Source organism: Triturus cristatus, chromosome 10, assembly GCF_964204655.1.
Source record: "Triturus cristatus chromosome 10, aTriCri1.1, whole genome shotgun sequence".
Lineage (NCBI taxonomy): Eukaryota > Metazoa > Chordata > Amphibia > Caudata > Salamandridae > Triturus > Triturus cristatus.
Genome location: NC_140593.1, coordinates 64828150 through 64854768, shown reverse-complemented (window position 1 = coordinate 64854768; position 26619 = coordinate 64828150). Strand labels below are relative to the sequence as shown.

General features: G+C 48.0%; 1 protein-coding gene across 4 annotated transcripts in view; it reads left to right on the top strand.

Annotated features, from left to right (window-relative positions):
• Positions 1-26619, top strand: part of ANKRD28 (ankyrin repeat domain 28) — a 783346-nt gene that overhangs the window by 621761 nt on the left and 134966 nt on the right. For 2 of the 4 annotated variants that reach the window (XM_085630427.1, XM_085630429.1), the window contains exons 16-17: positions 4528-4554; positions 6324-6398. In XM_085630427.1, the coding sequence (XP_085486553.1) occupies positions 4528-4554; positions 6324-6398 (102 nt within the window). Of the gene's footprint in view, positions 1-4527; positions 4561-6323; positions 6399-26619 lie in introns of all 4 variants that reach the window. The other 2 variants (XM_085630426.1, XM_085630428.1) reach the window with 1 other exon arrangement.

Sequence of the window (26619 nt, the reverse complement as noted above, 5' to 3'; positions counted from 1 at the left end):
GGTGACTGGCAAAGAGTTACCATAGTGACCAAATGAGTAAAAAATAGTCTATTTTGCCCCTGAGGTGTAGAGCAATGTCATTGCAGAATGACTGGTTAACCTGATCTTTTTTGTTCAGTGGTCCTATATTGAGTGTAGTGACCCAATGGTCAGTAGCCCATTGGCTTCTACCCAACACACCCTTAAATTGAGTATTTAGGGGAGCCCCTGGCACCAGATAAGGAGATCCTGGCGACCTACGAAGGACAAGAAGAGCCTCAAAAGCAGAAGACCGAAGAGTGTATCTGGCTTGGCCCTAGCCCTGCTGTCCTGTCTGCCACCCTCTGTCGAACCTGTGCCAAAGGTTACTCTTCCTGCAGCTGTGTACCTCCTAAACCTGGGAGGACTGCCTGCCTTCAATAAAGACCAAGACCACCAGAAGAACAGTGGAACTGTTCTTTGCATCCTCTCCAGAAGAAAAGACTAAGGCCTCCGGAACCTCCAAAACCTGACAACTGAAGCCACGTCTGTACCAGTCTCCTCCGGCCAGAGTTGGAGTGGGTAATCTGTATCAACAAGGTCCCTAGCCCATCAGAGCTCGAGTCCATTGAGGTTTCACCCCTCATGGACTTGTAGACGTCGCCTGCAGCCTCTACGCAGGCCCCCTTGACCACAACTGCTCCCATTAACAAAACCCAATGCCTTAAGTCACCTCTGCATCAGTCGCCCCCAGACCGTGGAGAAGAGAACCCCAGGTGTCCCTATGTCCCCAAGCATATCAAGACTTGGTTCAAGCCGACTTGCCTTCCAGCCAGAGCCTGCAGCCTCTTTTCGCAGTGACTGCTCTCCATAGAAACCGATTGGGCTCCCGACGCCGTTTTGCACTCTGCACCAGACCGCCCTTGTACTGCTGGTGCTGCCTTGGACCTTGCCCACCAATCACCTTAACTTCTGCAGATTGGTCTTGTAAGTCGCTGTACTATACCTGTTTGGAGAATTTGTTCCACAGGATAACATTGCAGCAATCACAAAATTGCACTGTCCCCACTTTTTTGCAGTGAAAAGAATTTATATTTAAAAAAGTACTTACCTGAAAGATTTTTTTCTGATGTATAAACATATAAAGATACTTTCTATTTTTATAATTTGGTGTGGGTTGTCTCCTTGGGTTGTGCCCTTAATTAATCATTGTGTGTATTTGCAAATGTCTTGCTCTCCTCTGTTTTAAGCCTAAGACTGCTCGACCACACTACCCCCAAATAGCGCACTTTAGGATTGCATAGCAAGCCCCTGTCAATTCATAGGGGAACCACTGGATTCTTTACACGGTATATTAGATTTGTGATATATCACATGCATATAAACACAGCTTTCTTAGGGACTATGAGATTACTAGACCCTTTCTCGTTTGAGGTCATTGCGCAGATCATAGAGACCCACATTGGTAGCCCCTTTGAAGGGTGGTCCTTCAGAGCCTAGAACAGAAGTTCAAAAGGATTGAAATCCATCAAAATGCAGAGTAGTAGTTGTGCATGTTTCTTGTAAACAGATAGTCTCGTAATTAAGCATTTGGCAGTCCAAAGAGGCCATTTTAGTAGTAAAGCTTGCTACATTTCAGTTTAAAATTAAGAAGGTACGGCAAAGAGGAACGTAACTCCGTCCAGCGTAAGGTGCTAATGGAGACGTAGTAGACTAGAGTGGTCTGTACGGGCAAGGATTGTAGATCATCCTCGACATTACTATTGGGGTAAATTGGTGGTAAGCTATTGGGCTCCATCTATCTCCGAAGGTTCAACAGAACCAGATAATCGATGATGGTAATCTATTAACAGAGATCCTTTTTACAAGATCTCGTACACACCTGTGTGCCTAGGTGTGGGGGCATCTGCTGTTAAAGAGAATGTGGAGCTTGTAACAAGTAAATTGCTTGATATTTTAAGGTGTGGATGCAGAATTCTGCCCTCTGAGGTTAGTAGGTAAGGGGTGACTTTTCAAATTCACTGTGTCCAGTGCTCACACAAGGTACAGAAGAATGTCCTCGGAATAATATAGTATAAAAAGCATGAGGACCTCCTTCAAACTTGTGGATTCATTGTCTAAACTTTTAAACCCGGTTCCAGACATACAGGCACATAAAGATAAAGGGTAATGAATGGTGATGGATGGACCAGTAAACTGGTCACAGAAGTGCTGCATGAACTGGATTGAAGAGGCACAACCTCTTGGTACAGTGGACGAAGAGTTTCCACTGACAGGAAGAAGCTGAGCAATAGAATGAAGCAATAATAGTTTGAGCTGCATCAACGAGGAAAGGTGCATAGTGTGATGGGCTTTCTAGTTGCAAGTCTCTGGGTGTTCTGTTGTAATGGATTCAACCATGGTGCAGACTGACAACAGAAGGATAGAAAGTGAAGTTGATATTGTAGGTATTTGTATTTGGGAGTTGCGGTTGTCATCCGAACGCATTTACCTTACGAAGCCATCTTGCTGGTGAATAAATTATAAATGGAATACATCTTCCTTTTGTACTAGTTGGGCCTAGCACAGTGATCCGCACGCACGGAGGCTGTGACGCTCCTGATTGCATGCAGAGACTTGCTGCCTCCTGGATGATAGACTTGGCACAAAAGCCTCTGATCTCATAAGTTACAAGGGTTTGATTACCCCTGACTGTTGTAAGGTTATAGAATATTACCCCTGACTGTTGTCAGGGTATAGAATATTTCTGAGACACAATTTTTGGGTACATTGAGAAAAACATGTGTTTGACCTCTGTGCCTAGAAGAATGATTTTCAAATGTTGTAAACTACTCACTCACATGTTTGTTTTACATAACTGGAATATGCAAAGCGTATGATTGTATATTCACCCACAAACTGTGAATCGAACGTGACAGCGAAGCCATTTTTCTTCATCTACAGTGTTTACAACCTGTGTCCGCTGTGAACCTGCTATGGTCATAACCTTTGAAACCCTTGATGCCTTGCTTTTTGTGAGTGCATTGTGCTGGGATATCCTTTTTCTTGCATCCTCCCCTAGTTGGCCCTTTGTGATTGGACAACTCTGAAGCTTTCTGCGGGGACTTTGGTGGTTTGAATAAGTAGAAAGAATGCTGTTATCAAAGCGCAGCGTTATCCTTGGAGGAGTTGAATGAGGAGGATAGGGATCCTGTGGACAGGGATAGGAGTGTGGAACCCGGGGTGGGGCCCTCTGAGACGCCTGGGGAGACCGCACTGAATAGGGCCACTTAGGTACACCTGTGGAGGACTCAGCGTTTGCACAATGTATTGGAAACTGCCGAATAGTCGTGGTTGGCGGCTGGGGTCTCGATGGGCGGCGGGGGGGGGGGGGGGGGGGGGGGTTCTCCGGTCTCTTGAGAACAGTGGACGTGCTCTTTTGATTGCCTTGGGCTCGGATTTTTCGGACCCCGGGTCCCTCCCAGCAGAAGTGAAGGAGGGGTTGACGCGGGCACACTGGCAGGGGGGTGTGGGGGTAGAGAGGGTGGAGGGTTGGGGCCTTAGGGAGGAAGCGTGGGTAGTACGGATTTCTTCTGGCATGTACATTGAGGGATGAGTTTTTTTATATGTTGGTTTTGATGTGCTGACGGACAAATTTAATAAACATATTTAAAAAAAAAAAAAAAATCCAAGCGCAGCGTTGTTGCAGTATATTGACCCCGTACAAAGTCTGCAGCAGCCAAGTTTAGAATATTAACTCCTCTCCCACAACCAATGATTGTATGAAACGGTAAAAAGTAAACACCCATGTAGTATATCCGTTGTGTAGCCCATTCAAAGCGGTGTGCTGTTACCTTTCACAAACCTCCTCTTCCATTGATTCAAAGAGCACGATGTGCTCCTGATGCTGCTTCAATCATATAGCACGATCGCAGCTGAAGAAAGAGGCCTGGATTTTAATATTGGCGACATCTTTCTTAAGTGGATGTCTAGAGGGTGGTGGTTAAAGAGTTAGTGTGGGGTTTTGTTCATCTTGATATCGCATTCCCTCATGATGCGAAGGTTAGCTGCCGCAACACCCACGTGTAGCCGAGTGTCCCGTGGTCATGTCGCATGTAAAGTTAAATACCTAACATACCAAAAGAATGTGCACACCCCATTGTTTTGTAATGAAAGTGCACGCACAGACTTCTCCCTAATTTGTGGTCACTAGCACCTAGTTTGTTGCTAGTCCTCTGGCTTCAAATAAAAGCACAGGGGGGTTATGTTGAGCTATTGCTTTGACTGAGTTCTCTTCCATTAGTTCCCCAAACCATTTAAAAAGACAAAATAGAATGCTGAGGCATAGCCACGTCTCTACTTGTGTAACTGCGTGGCCTACTAGCTGACTGTGGTAAGTGTTTGGAGTTAACACTTTGAATGACAAGCTAATGCCAGCTGCCCTGACGCTAACGAGAAACAGAGCAGCAGCCGGAGCTGCTTGTTCCCTAGACTTTATTCTCCGTGTGTATCTGCAGAAGTGTATAATATAGGACAGTGGACGTGGAAACACATTTATTTGTTCATTCATCCTTTGGTTTTGTCTTTCAGATTGCAAGGGAAACTCCTCTGGACGTTGTAAGTGTGTGTACATTTACTTCTGCTTGTTAAAAATATCTGTACTTGTGTACTGCTACTGTTTAATTAGTTTAGATGCAGTTTTGATCTCGGAAATATTTGGATTTGCCTTATCAATGCAAACAAATGAGCATAAGGTTTTATCTTTGTGCTGCTCCTTTTGTCAGTGGCTTTTCTGATCACTTACTATCCATATCATTACATGGACACAAACATCACAATGCTTTCTGCGACAGCCGTTCACCCTTCACTGTGATCACTATATAAGCAGTAGAAGTGTTTTGTCTTCCATGGTACAATGCTTTTATCCTTCAGAAAAATCAGTGCACATGCTGATCGCAGCTTGCATTTCCATCACCTTGGCGTGTTCAGCTGAAACCCAGCAGTTTTAACCTTGCGTATATCTTCCTTTAGCACCTTATTTAAAATCTCCTTAACCCATGTTGATCCGCCATTCACTTTGTGCTTGAGGTAATCACTTTGTTTTTATTTGCTAAGTTCTTGATGAGGCAAGCATGTCTGCATCCATGTTAAGTTTCCAGCTCACAAACTCCTATGTGCTACCCGTCTCCTACTACCCGTCTTGAAATCTGCCAGAGTCCTGTGTGGGATGGGAACTGTAACATAGGCATTGGCAACTCTGTCCAGGTGTTGTACTTCTCAAACCTTAAACATACAGGTGCACATCCATCTTTGTCTTGCAGATGTCCTAGGGAAACAAGATGGCTCCAGAGAGTGGTGCGGCTAGGGTTCGCTCTCTGTAGCCCCTCACAGTAGGTCCACTGACATGCCCAATTATAGTGCTCCTAGGACTGTTCCTAGTAGGCCTGCTAATCCCATTGCATAGACCAAAGACTGTGCATTTCGCACGTGGCAGGCTCAGAGTCCAATAATGGTGCTGTGACGTTCCAATCTGTGAATCTAAATAGCTGAGAATTAGTGTTGGTTTAATAACTGATCAAGGAATTAGAAATATCAAGGGCAGATCCTAAAACTGGTGTATTCAGAGACTTTTCTACTAAGGCCACTTAGCATCCTCATTGAGACTCACAACAGTGGCCAGTTTAGGGATTGCCTTATTTGCTGTCTCAAAGTGATGTTTTTTAAACGGTGCCCCTTGGTCAAATGGCAAAGCTTGTAGCAGCGTCAGCGAACAGGAAAAAAGCATCGTGAACGGGCGGAACAAGCAATTCCACGTGTTCGCGGAACTCTGCGTGCTCGCTGAGAATTTTTACCGTTTCGCGGAGCTTTGCGTAGCGCGACTATGCAAATTCTGGCCACCCCATAAAGCTTGCCACCAGTTTGCAAATATGTCTAATAGTTTAACTTCAAAAACATGTGAAGCTGGGTGGTGACCCAGATGCCTACGGTTTGAGCAAAGATGATTTAATATTAATGCGATGACCCTCTATTCAGAGTGATTTGGTTTGTACTAATAATAATAATCAAAATTGTTTCTCTCAGAAATAATAATCTTTCATGGTACTGCATGACCTAATCAACAGTCAACTGGGATTACACTGATCCAAGATAGCTGGTTAGTTATAAATATCAGGCTAAAACATGTTGGAATAATTCCTGTTGTAAATGTATTCAGTATAAGTGTTCTGAAGAACTAGACTTTGGGAATAGACCCTCCTGTTTCAAAGAAATCAGTAAATCCTTGAAATGCAAACCATCGTTTGGCTCACTGATTACACCCTGTTAGAAATCGGTTAACTGAGCTTGTAAGGAACAATGACCTTTTTTGTGTTTTGACTGTTTGTCAGCTCATGGAGACATCCGGGACAGACATGCTGAATGAAGCGGACACCAGAACGCCCCTCAGCCCATTGCACTTAGCTGTAAGTAGTGGTATATTCTTGTACTGCGGTTTGCTTGGTTGAACCACTGTGTGCTTCTGGCTGTGCTGCTAGAAGCTTGTGGCTGCATCTGCTGGTTTTGTTTGGCAGTACTGTTGCATTATTTTGGCTTCCATGATATGCGCCTGTGGTAGCCCTGTAATGTGCTTACCATTATCTAGTTGTGAAATTGCTACTGTTTCGATGTTCCATAACAACAAAGGCTCTTGATTCTGCTTTGTGACACCTGTACGTGTAAAGGATTAACAAAATCATCCCTCCCTTCACTCAGCCTGACTCCTAGTCCTATAGAAAAGATGAAAACAAAATTAAACTTCAGGATAGGGATGCTAGGACCAAGCCATAAAGCTTATGAAAGATGTGAACCTTGTCCTGGTGATATGTTTTAAGGACTTAGATGAGTTGTTTGCAAAAAGATAGATATTCATTTAGTTAGGAACAAATATTTTGGAAAATAAGCATGCCTTTATAAACAATGTGTAGATTGACAATGTTACAATTGAAAAAGAAGTACTACAAAGAAAAATGCAGCATTGCATTCTCCTTTCAAACAACTGTTTTAAAAAAGAACTGAGAATAGCACATAATGCTGTCAACATGTGGGACGAATAACAAAATATGTTCAAAATTGAGGTGAGGCAAAGCTTGCCATGCACTAAGGAGATAACCATTCTCTTTCAGGGGATCTCCGTTGATGATATGCACTCGATCGTGCCACCTACATGCGGATCACCAAGCATTTCTTTAAAATATATCCTCTTTTGTGGTCCATTTTCACTGTTCTTCCGGAAGGCCAAATCTGTTAATATTTTTGCAGCCTGTAAAATAGGCTGTACATAGAAAAGTTACTAGAAAATTAGTAATGTTTCCCCCAAAAAAAACTTTTATAAAGAAAATGACGTTGAAGGAATCGGGACAATGTGGCCATACAGGCTACAGTTATTTTAATGTGGAAAACTGACAATGCATCTTCAAGGGCCCACAGCCGTCCATTATCCCATCATGCTTAGCCAGTAGCAGTTATCTCTGTTCTATTTTTCTGGCTTTGGTGACTGGGAGAAGATTCTGCTGCACAAAACAGCATGGGGGCGCTATCTGAAGGCGCAGGATCATTGAACGAGTGAGAAAAGGGCCAGCTCACTACTAGTGCTTTACCCCTTCACTGAGGACTCCATGAAAGGGAGATCCAAAAAGAGACATCACCCTGAAAAACAATAATACTCCCATTCAACAGCGAGGGCTTCATCATTGAGTCACGGTTGTGTCAAAATATTTGGCATCGAGGACTGGGCCAACATGCAAGAGAAGACACTCAACGGTGTGACTTGAAAAACGTTCAACGTTGAGGCACGCCATGACGTCGAAGCACCCATAGACGTTGAGACACACTGGTTCTTCTTTTTCAATATGCAAATCTGCCAATTGGGTAAGAAAGATGAGGTTGAGAAGGTTGCCTGCTACATTGAACTCAATACAGAGAATATTTGCTATCTATGTCATCATTCCGGTTGGTCACACCAGATTCTCCTGCTCCTGCTTTGCAGTCTTCACCTCCACAATCCCTAGTTTCTCTAGCGACTTCTCCACCTCTTCCTTCTGCTACTCGCCCTCCTCCTCTGGTAGAACGTTTGGGGTCGAACCCTCCATCACCTATGGCACCAGGGAGATATAAATCTTTGCCTAGACCCATATCGCCTCACAGATGAACAGCAAGATCAAGACATCACTCTTGTTGCTCAAGATAAATCTCCTCTTCCGGAGATCCATCTAGGCGTAGACATTGGTCTAGAACATGTTCCCACTCATCTGCATTTATCAACATCCACTGACACAAAAAGGTTTTCGCCTCACTTGACTAACTCCCCAGCTGACGATAGCAAAACTACTTTTCAGGAGGTGCTCATCCGGGAGCTAACAAACTTAATATCCCTCTGCCAGCACTTACAGGCTACCACATTTGTGATTTTGAGACCTATCACCATCATTCATCCACAAGGCCACCACCTCCATTTATTTCCAGGCCTGTTGGAGGTGGCAGTGGAATTCTTCCACACACCTATTGCAGCTAAGGCTGTGCCATCGAGGCTACAAAAAGGTGTACAGGCCTCCTAATCCAGATCCTCTTTTTCTTCGTTCGGATCCTCTTCCCGAATCTGTAGTGGTCTTGGCAGCAAAAGCACAAGCTCCAAGAAACCGGTTGGTGTATGTGCACTTTAGAAGTACTTTTAACAGAACAGGGTTTCATGCCACAGCTCCCTGGTCTACTTTCTACCAGTCAAGGAAAGCAGAAAACTGGATTCTGCGGAATGGAAAATGCGAGCTACAGTGGCTACCATCATAAAGTCGGCAAGTGCTACTGCTCTTCTGGGCAGAGAAGACTGATCATATCGGACTCCCTTCAGGAATTTGTTTATCTTTTATGAGATCGTAGAGGAGACTTTGTTGAAATTTTGAATGATATCATGATGCTGTTCAGTCAAGCTATCAGTGTGGCTGCAGACTTGTCTCTGTTTTCTGTTCAGAGATGCTGTCGTTTTTTGGCTTTAAAAAGATATTCTTGACCAATGGCCGTCAAGCCAGAATCTCAACAACGGATCCTAAATTTGCTTTCCTCTAGCATAACTTTATATGGAAGTCATGCTGATGATGAAATGGCCCGTATGAAAGCCAAAATTTAGGTTTAAAAGCTGTTGGTCATGAGGAAAGAAAGAGCATAAGGAACCACCTTACAGACCTTATGAAAGGCGATACTACCCACAGTGGGTTCCGACCCTGGTGTCCTCAAGGTCACCAACCACAGCATCATAGGCCTTTTCCGCTAACAAAGGCTCCAACCAAAAGGTAGAGGTGGTCACCAGTTGGCTGCAGCATTTAAACTTCCTTCAGGGAGAAAACAATGATTCTCTAGTTCACCCTCTTCCGGTACGCACTCTGGGGAAGAGGTGGGCGTGGAATGGATGCATTTTCAACTACCTCGAAGAGTGGAGTTCCGTCACAAAAGACACATGGATACTGAATATTGTTCAGAAAGGCTACTGTCTCCGCTTCACCCATCCTCCGTCAGCTATACCATCAAAGAAGTAGCCACACATCTGGAGAGACGTCAACAAAAGGTTTATTTTCTCCTGCAAAATCAAGCTTTGGAGGTTGTACCTCTTTCTCTGAAAGGAATGGGAATTTATTGTGTTGGTAAAAAAGAAAGGCCCGTTGAACTAATTCAGACCAAGTCTGGATCTAAAACTGGCAAACAAATGGATATGAAGGAAACGTTCAGGATGCTAGTATTTCATCAAGTCTACCTGCACATCCATCAAGGGGATTGGCTATATTCCATAGATCTTCAATCTTCATACTTCCAAATACCAAAAGCCAAGAAGCACTGCAAGTTCCCGAGATTAGTGGTCAGCAGCAATCACTACGAGTACAAAGTTCTTCCATTAAGATGGATGAAGCTGTTCTCCTGCGCGCTGATGGGTGGTGTCATGTGGCTGTGTGTGGGTATCATTCTGTGGTGGAAGTGATAAGCTGAGCCACATATAACCACCACCCATTCGCATTGATGGCTGTTCTTATGTTTCCACACATTCAGAGACCAATCCAGAGCTTTTGCTTGCTCTTTCAGGCCACTGATTTTATCAAGATCTACCACTGTGCAAGGGAAACGTTCACCACCCTAAGGGAAAAAGGATCAAACCGTGTAGGGCCCTGTTGCAAGCAGATGTCTAACAGACTCTCTCAAAGTATGCTTATGGCGTATGCTCATGTTGTCTGTGGTCGGACTATGACTCCATAACCTGCGACCACTGTTCCCAGATGAACCCGAAGGCCATACGGGACCATGAGGACAAAATTTACATCACCAAATACTAGAACACTTCACAATGCAACTGGTCGTAGTCAAAAGAATAGTTCCTCTCCCGATGCAGATCCTAGTCTTGGTCGAAGTCTTTGGGTAAGTCTCAAAAAGAAAACATAAGTGGAAGCAGGAATCGTCTCCTTCCCATCACATTCGGACTCCAGAGAAGGCATCAATGCGCCTCCCTGTCTCACTTCAGAGCTCCGTCCAAGTCTTGTCCTGGACTCTGTGTTGCAAACTCCATCTGTGACATCACAGCAAATAGAAGCCTTCTGAGAGGCCATGCTGTCCATTTTCAGCAGCTTGCGTGCCTAAGGGCTCCAAGGATCCACAAGGCCTCCAGTCAGACGTCTGCTGGCACTCCCTTTCTCTGCACCTTGCGCTCCTTGATCTCATGTCTGGTTCAGAACCGACACTACACAGATTCCCTTTGTAGAGACGCAGATCTTGATGCTGAAGTGGGATGTTCAGCCCATAGTGCTATATGACTCCAAGCAGAATCCACCTCCACTGAGATGGAGTCGATCTCCCACCGGCATGCAGCCAATAGATAATCTTTCAGAGTCAAATACTTTACCCTTCCCGAGTGGTAGGGCCCAAATGTACCCTGACTTAGACAATGGCTATTAAAATGAAGTGGGTGACTGTGTTCCCCAGTATGATGAGGAAAACTGGTATGAAGAATTTCAAGATGCCATTGGTCTGGATACTTCTCCAGACACTAGACTTGGATCTCCTTCTCCTTCTGGTCCTGCCACGGAGGAAAGCGCCTCCTTCACAGTTATAAGAAGGGCAGCATATGTTCTAGACCTTCAGCTACCCACTATGGAGTTGACGTCTAAAGTGGTAACTGAGGTACTTTAACATGGTCGTGCCCCTACAGAGCACCCGTAACAATTTGTTGAGGCACACTCCTTTTTATGTGGCATAATGATATAAATAATGTTTTTATAAATTTCTGTAATGGGTTCCTTGAGTTCGACAAGGTAAATGATTTCTTTATAGACTTGGAAGTTAAACTTGCTTATTTGCACAAAGGGTACATGTAAGAAACTGGCTCTATATATACTGCACCAAAGTGAGGTACAGTGTGTATAGAGTCTCCAGAGGTTAAAGTTATATAGAACCTTACTCTCTAAAGTGGTAGCTTGGTCGAGCAGTAAGGCAGAATCAGAGGACAGTGTAAAGCATTTGATGTTCTTACTCAGTCAGCAAATGGTCTCACACACTCAAGAACAGAACTCTAGGCCAATTGTTTTGCATACAAAAATATACTGTTTTATTTTAGAACCACAGGTTTGCATAAAATACTTTATCAAAATAAGATGCTGTTGTTGAATACTTTCAATGAACAAAATAGACTTTGAATGCAATAAGGTACAGGGGTTGCAATAGGCAACACAATACTTTGTATATCTAGAACATTGAGCTCAATGGGATTTTTAAGTAAACTGCAATAGAATTACTTTACGAACGTTTTTCTTACTCAGGGCTGGATCCTGGATTCAGCCCTGGTGCATTTCCTGTAAACAGTTGAAAGAAATAGTTTGTGTTCAACAGGCGATTTTTAAGGAATATTTGTATGTTGCAAAAATCGACACTTGGAAGAATTTCTGGTAAAAACCAGGCAATGTTATCCTACGGAGGAAAATCAGGTTATAGGAAAATCACAGTTGTAATAGCTTTTTCTGGTCCGTGTTGGGCACCTACGTCCAGCAATGGGATCTCTCCTGAGAACAGGCGAGTAATTTCGTTTTCGTTAATCGGACGATTTTTAGTGAATATTTCAAAGTTTCAAAACTCGACACTTAGAAGAATTTCCAAGTGAAAACCAGTCAATGTTACTCTGTGGAGAAAATGTAAGTTATCAGCTTTCAGGTAAGTACTCTGCTGGCAGAGTTAAGGTTCTGGGGCAAGACTCGAGGGGTCTCCCAGGTTCAGGATGGTACTGGCACACCCTCAGCGACACAGGGGCGGCTGGGTTCAGTGAGTGTAGGCCCAATGTTAGCCTATGGCGGGCAGGGGGCCTTTGGTTGGTGGCTGCTAGCAGGCAGGCCACACGGCTGTGGGAGAGGAGCTCCTGGTCACTTACTCTGGGCAAGTGGGGAAGTCTAACAGGGTAGTTGGTGCACCCTCAGCGGCACTGGGGCAGCTGGCTGCAGTGGGCTTCTGGGCTGTCAGGCGCCCAAAGGGTTTCAATGGGAAAGCTGCGAGACAAAGGCTGCAAACTCGGGGATGATGATTCTTCAGGTGCGACCACCACTTCGAGAGTTAAGTTGGGAAGCTGTAGGTTGGGTAGACACCCAGGAGTTGGGCACAAGGGGCCGTGGGGCGCTGGGTGCAGGGGTGTCTTTAGGCGTCGGGAAATCTTACCCTCTGCTGGTTGCGGTTGGAGGGGTCCCTGGTGTTGAGGCTACAGGCGTCGTCAGGAGTGTCGAGGTGAGTCCTTGGGTGCTGGATTCTTGGTCACAGTCGCCGGGGGGAGGGGGGGGGGGGGGGACGGCCTCGTGGTCTTTGTCCACTTTAGCTTAGGCCGGGCTCGGCTGGTGCAGAGTGGGTAGGATCCGCCGTTTCAGGCCAGGGCCTAGGGTTGCAGATGTTTGAGCAGAGCCACTGCTCGTGAGAGTCCCAGTCTTTAGTTGAGCAAGGCAGTCTGGTCCTCTGGGGTTTTTGAGGTTGCTGACCACTGGAGACGCCAGGGTTTAGCAGGAGCAGGTTCGAGGGTTGACCGTCCGGTAGGGCTGGGGCCAAGTCAGTTGGTGTCGTCCTCTTGTTAGCAACTGCATGGCTGGTCTTCTTTCTTCTTGTAGTTTCGGAATCTGTATCTGAGGAAGGAAGGTTCAGGGTGCCCCTAAATACTAAATTTAGGGGCGTTACAGATAGGTAAAGGGCAGGGACCAATGGGTCCCTTCCTTGGGGTGGGTACACCCCCTATTCTGCCACTCTCCTGTGGGAGGGGGGCAAGAGCCTGTTCCTGGTTGGCTGGGTCCCCCCATCCTCAAGATGGCGGGGACTCGAGGTTGTGCTTCACCTCGCCTCCCCCACCTTAGGGGTGGAGTTGGCAGAGGTGGGCACACTTCTCTTCCTCACTTTGTTTTTCCTGCCCAAAGGGGGGGCAGAACCAGTGGGAACCAGTTGCTGAGTACAGCAAGTGGCCTGGAGAGGCTCACAAAGGCGGCATGCCTTTGAAGCTTCTCCTTCGTGAACCCTGCCCATCGTGGGGGAGGAGGCTTGGCACCTCGTCCCAGGATGTGCTTTGTTTCAGGCCCTCAAGAGCAGCAAGCTCTTGACCCAGGGGTCCAGAAACATGTCTGGTGGTGGCAGCCTGCGCAGCCACTCAGTCAGGTCACTGGTAGTTGGTCGTTTTTCAGGGGGCATCTCTAAGATGCCATCTGTGGTGCATTTTACATTAAATCCCACACTGGCATCAGTGTGGGTTTAATGTGCTGAGAAGTTTGAGACCAAACTCCTTCAGTGCAGCCATTATGGTTCTGTGGAGTTCGTGATGACAACCGCCCAGCACCATATACTCTTAATGGCAGCACTGCACTTACAGGGCCAAGGAATGGACCTGGGCACTGTAGGGGTACAGGGCTCATGCACCTGTACCCTCACCACTGGCATAGGGCACCCAGCTAGAGGGGTGACTGAGGTATTCCAGGGCAGTGGTTTGTGGGAATGGCATACAGGGATGTGTGCCATCTCGGCTTTGTTTTGTTCTGCACCCAGACACTCAGCCTGCAAAGGCAGTGTGTGTGTGTCAGGGTACAGGGCTTCTGAGGGTGGCACTAAGTGCTGCAGTCCTTGGGGGCCTTCTCTGGTCACAGTGCCCTGGGTACCTATGGTACCATTTACCAGGGGCTGACATGTGGCCAGAGATGCCAATTGTGTTTAGGTTTAAATGCAGTTTTAGGGAAGGAACACAGGCCTTGGGTACCTGATTGGCAGGAGCCCAGGGTACCTGATTGGCAGGAGCCCAGGGCACACTCAGTCAAAGCACATCAGCAATAAAGCAAAAAGTGGGGGCATACCATGCAAGAAAGAGGGCACTTTCTCACAGTACTACAATATATCTGAAGAGACACGTTGGTGATAGATTCCTTACCTTAGAATATCCCCAGGCGTCAGACTGGATCCGGCAAGTTTTACTAGCAGTACCCCTGCGCGTCAGTAGGTGGCGTCCTGCGGCTCCGTGTCCGTCGCTGGTGCTGAGATGACGTCACGGGAGACTACTTGGGCGCCACCCATGCGCGCTGACTTCGGTTCTTTCTTCTTCCACGCCAGCAAGCGCAGATCCGGTTAGACCACGTACCTTAGTCACTTTTTGACTACACTTTTGAGATTTTTGTCTTCCCTTTTCTCCTGTTGCACATAGGGATGCCTGGATTGAAATCTTGTGAGACCTGCCGTCACAATGTCGGTGGCGGACCCCCACGATGTTTGCCTCTACTGCCTGCAGACTGACCACGACTCCCGGTCCTGCCGGGACTTTCGGGCCATGGCCCGAAGGCATTGAGGGAGCGGCGCAGGAAGCTGCTGGAGGTCCGGCACTCGTCCCAGCGATGTTCCAGATCCAGGGACCGTTCCCGGGATCGCTCGCGGGGCCGCAGTCGTCGCTCCTCGGGCTCCAAGTCTTCGCCCTCGGATTCTGGTAAGCGAAGTCATAAAGTCGAAGAAGCATGTTCGCTCTCTGACGTCCCCCTGCCGGTCCTCAGATGCAGACGAGGGGGACAGGGGTTCTGCCCCTGCGGCTCCTATGGAGCCTGGGAGTCCCGCAGCCTACCCGCCTTACCCGGGTCCGTCGGCGACTCCCGAACAGGTGTAAGAGTTTCTTGCCACCATGGGCCGCCTTTTTAGGCCTCGGGCTCCTGCCGGCGCGCCTTTGGGCCCTGCGGTCCCGTGTCCAGATCCTGTTGGGCCGTCTTCGGTGCCACAGGATCCTGCGCCGTTGGCTCCGGCCCCAGTGCCACGAGGTCCAGCGCTGCCGGCTCTGGCCCCAGCGCCTCCCTCGGCTCCGCCTCTGGTGCCGCAGTGGGTGCCGTTTGTTCCGCCCTTGCTCCGGTTCCAGGACCATTTAGTTCCTGCTTGGGATCCGCATTGGGAGGCGGCGCCGGCTTGGCCCCGACTGGCGCCATTCATGGTGCCGTTTCCGACGCCGTATGTTTCTTCTTCGGCTCTGCCGCCACGGTCTGTTCCTCCTGCAATGGAGGTGGAGGATGACTGGGAGGGGTCCGAGGACCCTCTTGCCTGGCAGTGTGACTCCGAACAGGACTGGGTGGACAACTTGGAGGACGCCGGCGACCTCGATGTCTCGTCTGACCCGGGGTTTGCCTCTCCCCCGCTTACTATGGTGGAGGATGGCGCTTCCTACACAATGGTGCTCCGTCGCGCTGCTGAGGTCCTCAACCTCTATCTTCCTACGGTGGCCCTCAAAACTAATCTCCTCACTGAGGTGCTCCAGACGGCGTCTACTTCATCGGAGCCCCTGCTTCCCTTCAACGACGCCCCCACCGATGTCTTGTTGGGCACTTGGTCGAGGCCGGCCACAGGGACCCCTGTGGATAAGAATGTTGCCAGGCGTCACCGCCCGGCTCCTGGTGACCCCACGTTTCTGACCACTCATCCCAGGCCTGAGAGTCTGGTCATGCAAGCCTTGACGTCGCAGAGTGCCTTTCACATGACTCCACCGGATAAGTACTCTAAGAAGCTGGAACAGTTCGGTAAGCGGTTGTTCTCTTCGGCCAGCTTGGGGCTTCTGTTGGTGAACACCGCCTGCTTATTGGGCTGCTATTCCCACGCGGTGTGGGATACGGTTGCTCAGGTGTTGCCTCAGTGTCCTGAGGAGGTCCATGTTGTGCTTTCCCAGGCGGTTGCTGAGGGTAAGGATGCGGCTAAGTTTGCCATTCGGTGTGGTTTGGACACCGCTGACTCGTTGGGAAGGACGATATCTACGACTGTGGCGCTGCGTCGCCACGCCTGGTTGCGATCTACTGGATTCTCGCCCGATGTCCAGAGCTCGCTCATGGACATGCCCTTTGATGGCACTGCAATGGAGCGTTTTAAGGACTCGCAGGCCTTGGCCAAGTACTTGAGTCTTTCTGCAAAAAGCCCGGCCACTTCTGGGTTTCGTTCCTTTCATGGCCACTGCAGAGGCGCCCAGGCCCGTTCCTTAAGCAAGCCTGTGCAGAACCAGCCTCAGCACGGATGCGGCTTCTGCAGGGACGGGTCTGGGAATCAGCGTGGGGGTCAGTCCACCTCAGCCCCCGCTGCTTCTACCTCCAAACCTTCCAAATCCAAGCTTTGGGGAGCACCCCACGCCGGTGGGTGGCAGGATCCGCCACCACCTCCCCCACTGGTGCGATATCACATTGGACAAGTGGGTGTTGCAGATCATCCTCAGAGGTTACTCTCCTCCCTTTCAGGCCTTCCCTCCAGCCATGCCACCTCTGTGCCACCGCATGTTGGGGGCTCACTTGGTACTTCTCCAGCAGGATGTCACGGCCCTCTTGGCCAAGGGGGCCATTTAGTGCATTCGTGGGCCGGAAGTAGGGAGTGGTTGTTGTTCCCACTACTTTCTGGTCCCCAAGAAGGACAAAGGGGGCTGCGCCCCATCTTGGACCTCCAGAACGTCAATCGCTTCCTCCGGAAGGAAAAGTTCAAAATGCTGACTCTGGCTCATGTTCTGGCTTCCTTCGACCCTGGAGTCTGGATGGTAGCGTTGGACTTGCAGGACGCATATTTTCACATCCCCGTCCTGCCGGCCCACCGGCGTTTTCTACGGTTCACGGTAGGCCAGTAGCATTTTCAGTTTGCCGTGCTCCCCTTCGGCCTTACCAGCGCCCCTCGGTTGTTCACGAAGGTGATGGCGGGGGTCGCAGCTCATATGCACAGGTCGGGGGTATCAGGCTTCCCTTACCTTGACGACTGGTGGTTGAAGGCGGGCTCGCCCCAGGCAGTCGTCAACCACCTTCAGACTACGGCCGATCTCCTGCATTTGCTGGGGTTCTCAATCAACGTGCCGAAGTCGCACCTGAGTCCCTCTCAGAAGCTACCCTTCATCGGAGCGGTTCTGGATTCAACGCTGTTTTGGGTTTATCCTCTCGAGCAGCAAGTCCGGGATATTCAGGCTATGATTCCGATCTTTCAGCCTCTGTCCCGGGTTTCAGTCCGGATGACCCTCTGGCTCCTGGGCCTGATGGCCTCCTGCTAGTGCAACGTGCCAGATGGCATATGCGGACTCTGCAGTGGGACCTGTGAGAGCAACTAGATGTCATTACGTGAGCAAAAAGAGTGGTAAGAACCGTTTGGAACAGAGGGTTCAAGAAGTTTATAGCAGGAAGGAAAAGCAAAGAAAATGACGTGCACTGGGAACCAGTCGTGAAAAGATTAATTAAAAGCGGAACGAAAAGCGTGAAAAAAATGCCCAGCAGGGCTCTTCTCTGGGCACTATCAAAGGTGATCTTTCGGCCATCTCCGCCTTTGAGGCTTCCAGGTCAGCCTTCTCTCTTGAAGTCCCTGGTTGTTAACTGTTTCCTGAAAGGCATTACGCACATGTTTCCTCGTGTGCCGTTCATCATGCCTCAATGGGACTTGAATCTTTAATTTGACCTATCTGATGTGCGCTCCTTTCGAGCCCCTTCATACCTGTCCTTTGAGTCTTCTTACTCTTAAGACTGCTTTCCTGGTCGCTATCACCTCTGCCAGAAGAGTGAGTGAGCTCCAGGCTCTTTCTTCCAAACCGCCTTTCCTTTCTGTTCATCCGGACAAGGTGGTGTTAAGGACCCGTCCTTCATTTTTGCCAAAGGTTGTCACGCCCTTCCACATCGGGCAGACCATCACGTTGCCTACCTTATTTCCGCCGCCGCGTCCTTCAAGGAAGGAGAGCCTCCACCGTCTGGACCCAAAACGTGTGCTCGCATTCGATCTGAAGCGTACACAGCAGTTCCGGGTGGATGACCAGCTCTTTGTTGGGTACGTGGGCGCCTAAAAGGGTCGGGCTGTGCACAAACACACCATCTCTCGGTGGGTCAGTCTGTGCATCAAAGTATGTTACTTCTTGGTTAAGAAGGAACCTCCTGTGGGGCTGCGTGCCCATTCTTCCAGGGCAACTGCAGCCACTACTGCCATGGGACGTGGCGTTCCCTTGCAGGACATTTGTCAGGCAGCCACGTGGGCCTCGCTGCTCACGTTTACTAACCATTACTGCCTTGACAGTCAAGTCCGGAGAGACTGCTTCTTTGACCGTACTGTTCTCCGTGACTTTCTGGTGTAATCTGTTCGCAGGCCCACCCCCGGGGTTAGTATTGCTGGGGTATCTATTCTAAGGTAAGGAATCTATCACTAACATGTCTCTTTCAGATGCGCAAGTTACTACTTGTGTAACAATATATCTGCAAGACACATTAGTTAGTGATAGATTCCTAACCGCCCCACCCATCCTCCCCGTTCTGTGAACTGATTTCTTGGGTTAAGGTCATCCCCTTTCAGGGCCCTAGTTTCATGGCACCAGTGATCAGTTTCTTGCATGGCTCTGCGTTCCTGGCGCGGAAAGTCGTGTACAGAACTGACGTCCGCGCGCAATGGTGGCACCTAAGTAGTCTGTGACGTCATCTCTGCGCTTACGACGCCAGCGACTGACGCGAAGCCGCGGGACACCACCTACTGATGCGTAGGGGTACTGCTAGCAAAACTTTCCAGATCCAGTCTGACGCCTGGGGATATTCTAAGGTAAGGAATCTATCACTAACTAATGTCTCTTACAGATATATTGTTACACAAGTAGTAACTTGTGCTTTAGGTGTGGACTTTAATGCTAAATTGGTGCGGACACAGCTGGAAGACTACCACAACTTGGGTGCTAACATTGGACTAGGGCACTACTCCCTACAACGAGACCGGAGAGGCCTAGCACCCTCCATCTGATTTTGATATTTGATCTGGTTAATTTGAATGAAGCCTGCAACCCTAATTACTTACACAAATCCACCTTTGAGAGGGGCAAATATTCTTCTCTTATAAATTACATTTGTGTTACTTGAGAATTGTTGGCTAGTGTTGCAGGGGCTTAAATTGTTCCCAGTACATAGTGACAATAATCCCGTAAGTTTAGATATTTGCTTATCTAGGAGGGTGGGGAGTCCAGAACATGGCATCAGTCATTAACTAAGTCCCAGGGCCTGCGCGTGGCGTGGATAAATGCTGATATGAACACCCTTTTGGATAATTGTGTTTGAATCATTTGCCCCTGATGACCAACTGCCTTATTCCCTCGGCCTACAGTGAGAGGGCGTGCTTATTTGTCCAGCTGAATTTGGTGGTTAATAGAATGCTGTTGAAGCCCAGTAGACCCTAGTGACTAGAAACCAAATGGTTTAATCAGCCCTGTAGGAAGGCATCAACATCGCTCCATGAGGCCCTAAAGGAGTTACCCAGGGATCCATTAAAATACAAAGATGTAGAACAGAGTGCAAGGCAGCACTACGGAACAAGGAACTGCAAAATGAATCTTGGGATAAACTGATACTGGCTTTCTGGATGGATGCAAACAAGATTTGGTCTATATGTGCTAACCCAGACTCTGTTGTCACCACCACGTGTCCGGGAGCTTGGGTAGACCACTTTAAGGCGCAAAATAGGGTGTTTGGGCGTCTCCTGGTGTCCCACCTGCATGCTCTAACTTTATTGCACATCAGGCGCTTTGGATGGAGTATGCAGAGGATGCCATGAACTTGGCGCCCTTGTTTTTGTGGTGTTCTATTTTGGCTAATCCACGTTTCTTTAAATCGAGATCAATAATGACTGTCTTGCATGTGAGAGGCATGAAAATCCCCTGGTTTGATTACATAAAAACTGGACGAATGAAGCTGGGTAGCCCATCCCTTGTCACCAACCCAACATGCGAAAAACTGATATATTGTGGATTAAATCCATATTTCAGGAAAGGTCGAGATATCTGAGGGAGGACATGAATACAATAAACACTCTGTCAAAGACCGTTCTCTCCCCTCTCTGGAGCCTTACCTAGAGTGGATTGATGGCTCCTGGGACAGGCTACTGCTCACTAGGTTCAGATTGGGATTTGTGAGGTGGCTCCTTGGTGTTCCCCTTGGCCAATCTGAACCCTCAAAAGTCTTGTTTTATGCATATGACGACTCAATGCTCCCCACAAAGCCTTTTGCATTTTATTTTCTTTTGCAAATTTATCAACCTTACAAAACAGTTCTTCGTTCCAATTATCCGAAAGCTTGGGAATAGAATCTCCCCTTATGTATGCGCAACAACCAGACCCCAAGCCCCCCCCCCCCCCCCATGTTACCGCGTTAACATTTGTTCTGTTTTTTAAACGTTCAGTCAGTAGAAGAAAATCACTAATGTTTTAACAGTACAGTCTTATTTAATGATGGAAGCCATATGCACTTGAATGAACTCATTTTGTGATCTTCGCACTATGGCTCTGCACCTTTATATCCCCCCGTTATGCAAGATAACGGTGTGTAATTTGTTACATAACCAGTTCATGTATTTGCGGAGTATTGTTCATTGCTATTTTTATCTAAATTGTATTTTAACTCCAATATATAGATATATTTATTTATATATATAGATTATATATATGATATATTTCCTAAAAGCGATCGATTTTTATATTATGTGTGATTTTATGGTCACATTTGTGCCTGAATAAAGTGAATTTGACTCCAAGCAGAATCCCCTCGACCAAGATTGAGCCCGGCTCCCATCAGCATGCATCCAAGAGATAATCTTTCAGAATCTGATACTTTGCCTTTCCCGCGGTATAGGGCCCCAATTATATACTGGTACTGACTACGACAATGGCTATTACGTTGAAGTGGGCAACTATGTTCCCCATTATGATGAGGAAAACTGGTATGAAGAATTTCAAGATACCATTGGACTGGATATTTATCCCAGATTCTCTTCTGGTCCTGCCACTGAGCAAAGCGCCTCCTTCACATTTATGATATGGGCGGCAGAAGTTCTACTGCTACCTACTATGGATTTGAAGTCTAAAGTGTTAACTAAGGTACTTTAACATGGTCAGGCCCCTACAGATCCCTGGTTACAATTTAATGAGGCACACAAGAATACCCTTTAGGTCATACAGTTGAAACCATGTTCAGGTCAGCCTGTTGATGCGCGTATCATTTGTTGTTGCTGTCCTCCACTTGGCAATCCAGCATTTCTTAACACAACCTCAGATGCCAGAGAGCTGGGTGATGCAGGCGTTCACTAGCAAAGTAAATCCCAACGCTTTCCCTTCCACTCCGCCTGATTGTGAATCTAAAAGAATGAAGACGTTTGGAGAATAGATTTGTTTACCTCTACTAGCCTTGTCCTGAAGTCTGTGAACACCAGCTGCCTTCTAGGCCACTACACTCATACCCTTTGGATGCAGTTTTGATGCACCCTTTTGGAGACCGGGGTGGTAAGCGTTCACTTCACTTCACTTTGGTCCTCCAAATTTGTCCATCGGGCTACACCTACCCCTTTCTTTCTACTCCACTGCATCTTTCACCGCCATCTGTGCTTCTAACAGATGACCAACTGTCTGATTTGCAGCAGGGAAGTTAAGGCCCTTTTGGCCAAATAGGCCATAGCTATAGTTTCAGCTTCTGAAGTACGAGCTGGGTGTTACTCCTGCTATTTCCGTGTGCTGACTGAGGCTTTCATCCTATTTTGGATTTTAGCCCTCTCGAAGCCTTCCTCTAAAAAGATTATGTTCGAGGCATATGAGCTGCAGAATTCATACTCTGTGCATAGATCGCCATCTGGTGTTGGGCTTGTATGCTTGCACCTTGTTGTCTTGGAAGAAGGCTTTTGTAGTCCCGAGATAGGTGACTCCTCCTTTGGACGATAGTGCGCATGGGTATCGACTCCATCCTCAAATTGTTTTTTTCCGCCATCTGGTTCGGATGTAACTTCTGCGCTCCGGTTCGGTACCGTATTCTCCAAATCTTTTCGCGCAAACAAACTCAACGGTATTGTTTTCGTTCGCGTGCCCTTTGACGCGCTCCTCAAATACCCGATTCCAGTCGTCGCCGTAGGCCGCTGGGCCTATCGACGCCATTCTGGCCTACGGCTAATGGAAAGGACTCCATTTAAAAAAAAATGCCCCAGTGTGGAGCTAAATTCCCACACTACGACCAACACAAGGCCTGTAACCTCTGTCTCTCGCCCGTGCACGAGGAGAGTAATTGCCAGGCCTGCGCCTGTTTTCGATCCAAAAAGACTATCCGTGATCGCCGGGCCCGAGGACACGTTATGGTGCAACGACCAGCTCCGGTGCCGGAAGACATCTTAAACAAAGGCCCGATGTCCTGGAGGAGAATTCGGATGATCTGGAAATCGTTTCCGAGGCAGACGACTTTGACTCAGACGACCACATCCCTCCAGGTCAACAAGTGAGTACAACTGCCCCTACCCCAGCCCCACCTGGAAAAAAAGGCGGCTCCGGTCAAGACTTGGCCTGCTGGCCCCAGTCGCGACCGAAAGAAAGCTTCAAAAGCCCCGCCCCCTGGCCCGGCTCTGAAGACAAAGGAGAAGCCTTCCGGCAGCTCGGGACCGAGCAAGCCACATATCAGTGCCCCACAGACACCGAAGCCGGGAGCTCATCCTACTCTTGCAAAAAAGCCATCGGCACCGAACACCTTGGAACCGAAGGAAAAGGCCTCGGATCCGAAACCAAAACATTCGGAACAGAAAAAGATTTCGACATCTAAGCCGAAGGATCCAATAACCCCTTTGAAGGCTCCAGAGCAGAAATCTAAACCCCGCTTGGACCCGAAAAAATCAGCGCCGAAAGCGACTGCCGAAGAGGAAGAACTTTTTCGACCAGATCCCATCGATCCGAAACAAAAAACTCTCCAAGTGCACCCCAATACAGGACATGTGGTCAATGTTTCACACAAGAAGAGGCAATTGGACACCCCACACATCCCTGAGGTGCCTGTAAATAAAGGAGACTGTGCCACTTCACCTTTATGACCCTCTTCTCCTGTTCTTCCTGCTAAGCCTTTCTCTCATCCAAATTATCCCATAATTCCACCATACACACAACCACCACAAGATGAGGATGATTTAGGGGGTGGGGGAGGGAACAATGACCCTTTCACTGACCCTGATGACGACACAGACGTACCACAGGACGATTGGGATGATTATGATGATTATGATGACCCAGTAGGTCCTCTAGATGCTCCTGATCCAGATGCATACCCAACAAAGCCATCTACCCCAGATAACAATATTGGTTTCAGTCCGCTTATAGACAGAGCTGCCCAGTACCATGGTGTTCAAATGCATTTGGATACCACAGAGGAGGACTTCCTGATAGACACCTTTGCACAGTCACAAAAGACTGTACAAACCTTACCAATGTTAAAAGGCGTCATTAAACACGCCCCAGCCATTTTCAAAGACCCTGTAAGGGCTAGAATTCTTAATCCCAGAATTGACAAATATAAACCCACTCCCAATGATGCCACCTACATCAACGGTCAACTACCAATGATGCCAAAGCACTTGGTAAATTGCCAGCCTCCACTAGAGGCAATCATAATTCCCCTTCTGAAACCAGGCAAACAGGCATGGGACAAATCTGCATACCGCCCATTGTCTATGCTCAACCTCGATTATAAAATACTAAGAAAGATCCTGGCCTCTCGACTGCTCCCCCTCATGGCTACCCTTATCCATGTGGACCAATACGGTTTCATCCCTCATAGAAACACAGCCCTGAACGTCCGAAGACTGCTGCATATTTTAGAAGCAGACTCCTATAACACCAACACTGCTGCGATATTCGCAGTGGACATGGAGAAAGCTTTCAATAGCTTGGAATGGGCGTTCCTGTTCCATGTCATGGGCATCATGGGTCTGGGCACTGAGTCTGTGAAATGGACAGCTCTTTTATATGCTGACTCTACAGCTAGAGTGAGGATGGTAGGTGTGATTTCAGACGCGTGTCCGGTGGGAAGGGGCATGTGGCAGTGGTGTCCTCTTTCCCCACTGTTGGCGCTGGCTGTGGAGCCCCTGGCGGCGCGTGCCAGACTGAGACGAGCATACCAGGGACTTTGCGCTCATGGTCAGGTGCACCATATAGCACTTTATGAAGACTATCTCCTCCTCTTCCTTGCTGATTCTGGGGAGGCCTAACTGGGAGCCAAGAAGCTGCTTCATGATCTCAGTAGAGTAGCAGGGTTAAGGGTGAATTGGTCCAAATCATGCCTCTTTCCGGTGCAAGGAAATAGGGTAGGTCCGGAGCGCACAGAGGAAGTGGTCTGGGAGAACAGATGGATCCTGGCTCCCTACTTCCAACAACTCCATACAATGATTACCGCTTTCCTCTGGGGCGCAGGAAGGCACAGGATAGCCCTTAATACACCTAGGGGGGTTTGGCGGTCCCGGACTGTGAAACTTACTATCTAGCGGCCCAATTCCAATGACTCACACAATGGGTCGCACAAGCCGCTAGAGGGGGAGAGGAGCCGGATGTGGTCTTTGGGCCCCTGATGGTCCTGTCCCGTATAGTGCTGCGCCTCCTAATTGGCCCTCAGCATCTCACCCTGGAGTTTGCTACAGCGAGGAAATGCTGGAACAGGTACCTGCAGAGAGCCTTGATTAAATGCCCCTATGCGCCAGAGATACCTTTGCAGATGTGTAGAGCCTTGCCGCACGGGGGTGCCTGGCGAAAGCTGGAGTGTGCACAGCGAGGGATCACTACTATGGGGGACCTTTATGAGGGGGTACTTTTCTAACGTTTGATGAACTACGAGCCCGTTATGGCTTGCCTGGTGGCAACTTCTTGCAATACATTGCCCTCACGGCGGCCATTAGGAAACATTGGGGAACGGGTTTGACGGAACCGCCTACTTCTATGGGCTACCATTACGTGGTGATGGCAGCGGGCACACTCGAAGTGACTTGCCGTAATAGACGCATGACACTAGAATCCTTACACCCCTTTTTGGCTCTAAAACTTAAGTGGGAAACAGATATAGGGACTGCCATCCCCGACAAAGCATGGGCTGAACTAGTAGAGCGAGCCTGGAAGAGCACAAGGAATGCGAGGTTCCAGTTAATACACTTCTATATCCTCCATAGAGCATACCTTACCCTGCAGAAGCTGAATGCCTATTTTCCGGCCCACCCAGCGACTTGCCCAAGATGTACGACAGCGCAGATTTTAAACATATGCTATGGGAGTGCCCGAAACCTAGATAACTATTGGCAGGAAGTGACAGCTGTATTGACAGACATAACAGACAGATTTAGACCCCTCTATGGCCCATTGCATCCTACACTGGTTCCCTCATACCTCCAAAAACAAAGTCACCAGTAAGTTTTTGGATCTGGGATTCTTACTGGCCAAGAGGACCATCACCACACATTGGAAGGATCAAAGGGCTCCTAGTGTCGTTAAGTGGAAGGCAGACCTACTGAAATGGGCTAAATGTGAGGGGGTGACTAGATTGCAGATTGCAAATCGCATGGGGAGTGATAAGGCGCTAGAGGGGGCGAGAGCTTGGGAACTACTGGTAGCGGCGCTTAACACCCCTGAAGATGCGGAAGATGATCTGCCTCAGAACAGTCAGGTGGCAGAAGTAGATTAACCTGGGAGGATCCGGATTCCTGCCCTTTCTGGTACCATGGGGTGGGTATTGGCGCCTGCCATGTGTATGCCTGTTTTCTCCAGTATTTGGGGTGTCTTTCATAGATTCACATGCTTGAATATTCCCTGTCGTCGAAGTGGGAGTCCCACGGTATATATAAAAAGCAATAAGTATCATGTATATATACATATACACATACATAACCACATAAGAGTATATACATACCCAAATAAACTTATATATATATATAGTTCAAATAACATATCAAGTTAAAATACCATAGGATAGCATTGAGACATAGGAAAGCATTGAGAAAAAGAATCACTTTGCTAACATATCACTGTCATTTTATAGTCCAAACTCCAGCCAATCAGGCGCTAGCACCCTCTAGAACCTTCTCCTCAGAGGCTCAGACCCTCAGATTTTCTACCGCACGTCGTGTGAAGGGAGTCTCCCTGAGCTCTGCTCAGTTCTTCATCTGGTTTGAGGTTTTTTGTCTCTCATCATGTCTGCAAGTAAGAAATCTCTTTTCCGTCCTTGTTCATCTTGCGGAAAGTCAAGACTTTTCTCTGAGGATCCCCATGAGAAATGTATTTATTGTCTGTATCCTGATCATAAGGTGGCTAACTGTAAGATCTGCAGAACTTTCTCTCACAAAACTTTGAAAGATAGAGAAGGTCACCTTTTAATATGGCTTCAAAAACTAAAGGATACA